The sequence below is a fragment of the Barbus barbus genome, assembly GCF_936440315.1.
Source record: "Barbus barbus genome assembly, chromosome: 9".
NCBI classification, from domain to species: domain Eukaryota; kingdom Metazoa; phylum Chordata; class Actinopteri; order Cypriniformes; family Cyprinidae; genus Barbus; species Barbus barbus.
In genome coordinates, this window is record NC_136737.1 from 22,608,207 (window position 1) to 22,614,403 (window position 6,197).

General features: G+C 36.5%; 1 protein-coding gene across 1 annotated transcript; it reads right to left on the reverse strand.

The window, feature by feature from the left end:
* Positions 1 to 688: 688 nt before the first annotated feature.
* On the reverse strand, positions 689 to 5,200 carry LOC306874536 (uncharacterized protein). The gene is made up of 8 exons (XM_079424662.1): positions 4,829 to 5,200; positions 3,998 to 4,106; positions 3,721 to 3,842; positions 3,275 to 3,373; positions 2,965 to 3,161; positions 2,599 to 2,662; positions 2,442 to 2,504; positions 689 to 1,700 (listed from the first exon to the last, which is right to left on the reverse strand). Exons 1-8 carry the CDS (start codon positions 5,054 to 5,056, stop codon positions 1,032 to 1,034), a joined length of 1,551 nt encoding a protein of 516 aa, XP_079280788.1. The 5' UTR covers positions 5,057 to 5,200; the 3' UTR covers positions 689 to 1,031.
* Between the last annotated feature and the right edge of the window lie 997 nt (positions 5,201 to 6,197).

Sequence of the window (6,197 nt, forward strand, 5' to 3'; positions counted from 1 at the left end):
TAGAATTAAGATTATAATTTCATTTTAAAGCAGCCACCAAAAAATCAGACTTTATCACCTCTTTTTACTTTGAGATCTTTCTGAGGTTAAACACAGATTTAAAATCATAAGAAAAATGTTATTGATGTCTCATATTTGAGCAGTCAATGCAATTTGGGAAAGAAAATCAAATCTGAAGTTTAGGTCATGTGCACAAGAATGTGATTAAAGGACTGCAGTTTCAGTTTTGCAAACATTTTTCAGTTTCAGCCATTATAGAGAGTATGCAAATATGGAAACGAAGATGTTTTATCTATCCTTGAGTGTTATAAATATAAGGACTTGTGAATGTATGTTAGCCATGTGTACCTGACATCTTGCAAACTGATTTCCCAAGGTATTTGGATTCCGTTTTTGTTGCTTGTCTTATGGATCCAAATAAAAGGTTAAAATGTATATATATATATATATATATATATATATATGTGTGTGTGAAAAATATTCTGATGTAACCCCTTGTAATCGCTAACATTTTCATACGTAACTGTAACTGAATTGCACTTTTTTCCTCAGTAACTGTAACAGATCACAGTTACATTTATTTTGTAATTAAATTATGTAATTTTGTTACATGTTACTAGTTACTCCCCAACTCTGAACGACAACTCTCCGATGTTCCTTCTACAACACACAATCCAGATGGTTTTATAGAGGGTTGAAAAAATTTTTTATTCATCTCCAAAGAAAAAAAACAAAAAAAAACACTTAATATGTGGAGTAACAACAAAAAAACTACATTAATGTGTGGTTACACCATTAGACAGAATTACATCCGATTTCCGCCATTGAGTGTCCATAAATGCTAAACTCAAAATATCCATTAGAGGGCACCAAACTACTCCCACGTCTAAAAGCCTACTGTAAATCACATCTTTGCAAATTAAAACGTTTTCAAAAAGAGGTCTGTCCTGAATGAGAGTAAGAACATATGAAGACAACTTCCTGAGCTGGAGGAATGAACTGATCAGGAACATTTCTGAGCAGATTCTTCACTACTTTTTCTTACCAGCGATTCTTTTCGAGCGGCGGAGGCCTCTGACATCACCCTCTGGCGCTTCTGGGGTGGTGGTAGGTTTGGAGGGTTTTGGCGCAGGAGGAGCAGAAGTAGGTTTGGAGGGTTTTGGAGCAGGAGGTTTGGAGGTTTTTGGAGCAGGAGGAGCAGAAGTAGGTTTGGAGGGTTTTGGAGCAGGAGGAGCAGAAGTAGGTTTGGACTGTTTTGGAGCAGGAGTAGGTTGGGAGGGTTTTGGAGCAGGAGGAGCAGAAGTAGGTTTGGACTGTTTTGGAGCAGGAGTAGGTTGGGAGGTTTTTGGAGCAGGAGAAGTAGGTTTGGAGGGTTTTGGAGCAGGAGGAGCAGAAGTAGGTTTGGACTGTTTTGGAGCAGGAGTAGGTTGGGAGGTTTTTGGAGCAGGAGAAGTAGGTTTGGAGGGTTTTGGAGCAGGAGGTTTGGAGGTTTTTAGCACAGGTGGTGAGGCGGGAGATTTGGAGGCAGTCTGGGCTCTCAGGGTGGCAGTAGGTTTAGAGGTTTTTGAAGCAGCAGGAGCTTTGGAGGCTTTTGGAGCAGGAGGTTTGGGGCCTGAAGGTGTTTTTGGGGGATTAGGGGCAGTTGAGGGATTGGTGCCTCTGTGGCCTTTTTTCTGTGGTTTAGCTGACTGTGGTTTCTCCTACAAGAGTCGAAAGCAAATTTCATTGACTAAAAATGTGTAGGCCCATTCACACCAAGAATTATAACTATATTAGTGTTCTCATAAACAGAGGATAAGGTTTTGTTTATTATAAGCACGATGCAGTTTTGTCATCTGCCACTTCTCAAACTCTTTAAAGTCAATGTTTTCATTCAATGCTGTCAATGTTTTTATCATACAATGTTTTTAACGTTCTACAAGTGTTTCCAATGGTATCATTCCTCTGTTATCGTTACAGCAGTATGGAAAAATTATTATTACAATTATTGTTGACATTACAGTTAGTGTCATTGATGTAACAGGCCTTTATTCTGTTTTAATGTCTACTAAGTAGGGCTGAGGAAATAAATCGATGAAATGATTCAGCATCAATTCTTCATCATCAAGATTGAACACTTGAACCTAAAATAATCGTTCATAAAATTTGTGTTCACAGTGGGCTGTGTTTACATTAATCTCGCGTCATAAAAGCATTCTGAGGTGAAATTACATGACTCAGCCAAACGAACAAGCGCAGGACTCTTCTTCATAAGTATTTGAGTAAAAACTAGATTAGAGCACCATCTGCTGTTTAAATCTAAACTCAGAATCTATTCCAGAGAGTATCGCAATGCATTCGGAGAATCGATTTTGCATCGATTTATCATCGCAGCCCAACTGCTAAGTATTAAAAGTATCAGCTAGGACAAAGCAAACGGTAATCAAAAGTGATCCACTAACCTTTTTACTGGACAGCTGGGATTCCAGAGCAGATATTTCTGCTTTCAGCGTATCTACGTTTACCTTCCCACACAAAAAAGGATCATCTTAAGTGTGAAACGTTCAAAATATACACATTTCCAACAATGACTGAGGATGTGCTCTTGCTAGCGATTACCTTGATATGTTTGATGTTCTCCTCATAGTTGTCAATGTCCTTCATGAGTCGCTCCTCCTTTTCTCTGCAAACAAAATAAAGGTAGATGTATCGAAAATCTACACACTGGTAATCTGCAGCAACAACTATATGTTGAGAAGAGATGTAGAACTGAGAATTTAGCGGTTTTCTGGTGGACCGTGGACAATAAAACTGGCAAAACATCTTAATACAAGTCGGGACACAGAAGTCTTGGGGGTAAGAAACCACCCAGAACACTCCAGCAACCACATGGCAACATTTTAGCATCATGCTAGTGAGTTTTGCATGGGTAAGTACCATTAGAAAAGCCATTATTTCATTCTGTGCAAGCGGTCTGGTTAATACCTTGATTCTTGTGCTTTTTCCAGCTCTGTCTTGAGTTTGCTGACATCTGCCTTCTCCTCAGCAGTAGTGCAGTGCACATCAGCAACATTGAGCTTGGTAAGGAGAGCTTTAAGATCAAGCCCTTCCAGCTGACTAGAGCTCTTGGACCTCAGAAGTATTTCCATGGAAATTTGCTGTAAACGTTCACACGACACCACCTCAAACACCAGAGCAACAAACATTGAGATCAGACACGTGTTTGACAAGAATCACATTATGAAATTGGTGGATATAAAGTGATAAAATGCACTGTAAAAGTGTAATTTATTACCTTAGAAAGCTCTGTTTGTATTTTGTCAAGCGCAGCAAAGCCCATGTCCCGCATTTGTTTCATGCTCTTCAGAGACTTCTGCAAGTCACTTAACTCTTGCTGTAAACCAAATTGCCATGAAAATGTCCTCTTGGTTCAATTTATTTCTCAAGATGAAAAGAAAATGTTAATGACAATGATCGGAGTGTAAGTGGGAAAATGCACAAATTTCAATATGCAAATTAATAATATAAACAGTGGTTTTAAACAAAATTTAATGTAAATAGTGGAATAAACATGGCAAATAACCTGAGATTTTTTTTTAGATGATAACTGGACAGCATTTGATATAATTGGAAATGTTTAACACTACATAACTTGCAGCACTTTTTAAAACAGTACGCAGTATTTAGTGTATACTATGCAGTACACTAATATTCCATCCAAAAATCCATCCATTCATTGACCTGTGCCTGTTGAACTCGCTTGTTCCATTTGGTTTGGTAGACAAACTCCAGGTCTGTGTCTGTCCATTTGTATCCCTGCATTCCCTGGATGAAGATTTCAGGATCGAGATTCCCAGGGGTTGCTGGACAGTCATGAAAGTGAATATTAAAGCAATTAAATCATACTGAACAAGAAACAGTGAGTATATGTGGTGCGGTAGTACCTTTACTAACAAATATAAGAACATAGAGAGATGTGTGAATATGATTACTTATATCAGTGAACATATGAAATCACCTGAAGCAGCTGTAGAACTAGACCTCCGGACCGACATCCTCTCATCTTTAACTTTAGGGTGCTGGAGAACTTCATTTGATCCATTGCAAGAAAGAGGTTTAGCTATTTCCTTGGAAAGATTTTAGTAGGTTTAGTTATTTCCATGAAAAGAATTTTGAACTCATTAAGAACTTTTATGAAGTGATTACTAAATATATGACATTTAATAAATTGCATACTTTCATCCAAAATTAATATATGTAATTTTTTGAAAGACCAGAGAGAGAGAGAGAATTCTAGCTTTCATTTCATATTTATTAATGTAAATGTTTAGTTTTCTTTTTTGACTGATATTGACAGCTGTCAATTTAATAAGTTTTATTTAATAACTGAATTTGGTGGGTTTGTAAAAACAGTGTATTATTTGATTAATAATTAAACCTTTATCATTCCCAAATGAGAAATTTGTAGCTTTACACTTAAACAAGAGTTACACAATCACAATAACATTAATAATTATGACTTATAATAATTATGACGCTACATTGTTTTATTAATAATATCAAATATTCAGACATATTTTTTGTTTGTTTAATCTCAGTGTTATTTAATTATGCCACAGAGCAGAACTAATATTTAGAATTTTGCTCACAATATGGATTCATCCATGTCTTATATGTTAGAAACACATGAGGCCAAAATATTCAGGACAGGCCAAAATTTTCTCATGATAAAAAAGGCATAAACGAAATGAAAACGTGTGTTAAAAGCTTTATATCCATACACATTTGTCTATGTGAGACACGAATGTACCTACTGAAAAAAATACTATCGTTGTGTGAGTTTGTTTACCTGGCCACATGGCTCATCTTTGACCACTTGTTCTGATGTTGGAGAACCATCTGGTTTGCTGGGGGGGCTTGTTGTTACTCTTTCACTTTTAGATGGAAGTGTCTTCGGCCCGGCAGGCATAATATTTGGCTGCTCGTCGATTATTGATTGCGCTAGTGAAGGCGCATCATCCGAATCCAAATTACGCACATTTTTGGTGCGTTTAATTCTGCCTCCCTTCGAGCTCATGTGAGCTGCCGGTGTTTTTAACTCTTCCGTTGTTCAACTGATGTTGTTTGAAAGACAATGCTACAATGTTGGCGCTCTCAAACTGCATACAATTTTAAGAGTGGCCTCAAGCCGAGTGAAGCGGAGTTACTCCATGTGCTGATCATATGGCATTTGGTGGCCACTAGGATAATAAACAGCAGCACAAGATACTTGTAGCGCTCATTAAAGTCGTTAAACTCGTGATAGATGCAGGGCATCTTTTTGCTATTTCCCTCGTTAATATAAAATGTATTTTCTGTGTGTTACATATACCAAACAACCAACTATAAAATTCATAATTTGAATGTTTACTCAACAGGCCTCTACAGCTCAAGTTAACCGGCAGAGAGCGCTCTAACATTTCTCAGGCAAAAACTATGACTGACCGCATAATATCGAGGCCACTCTTAAAATGTAAAATGCCGAACTAAATGGCATAGCAAATGGCATTAAAACAGATATATTTATTGATATTTTTATCCTCTAATGCAGTGACATTCTGACATTTTAAGTGTTACTTACTGTAAGTGTTAGAATACTTTATGTGGCTGTTTGTATAAAAACAAAAATAATGGTAGTCAAACCAAAATGTATTCATTTCTCACATAATCACAGTTTATTCTCTATAACTTAGAAAATGGTAATAAAATATGACAAGGACTCAGAGTTAAACTGTGTCAGAACAAATTCATCTTGATAATGTCAGAAAACTTTGATAGAAAGGTATGTAATCATTTCGGTTAAAGGCTGTCAGCTGTTCAATTTAAGTAGCCTACATAATTAGATAATACCACTTTAGGTCAATCAATTACCAAGCAATGCTTAATTTTGTTTAGTCTGTGGTGTAAAAGGGTCCATTAGCAAATAAATAAAAAAAAACGCTTAAAACATGGTCAGGTCAAAGTGTCTGAATAATTTTTGGCCCAACTTTTTTTATCAGTTTTACTGGTAGTTCACTGTATGAAGATTTTTTGGTTATATTATAACACATTTTGTTTTAATTAGCTATTCTTACTTATAATAACTATAGTGTCCTGCACCCAATATAAAAAATTATATCTGGTGTCTGAATCATTTTTGGTTTGACTGTATGCCTCTTAGTTAAAGTAAAAGGTTTGGT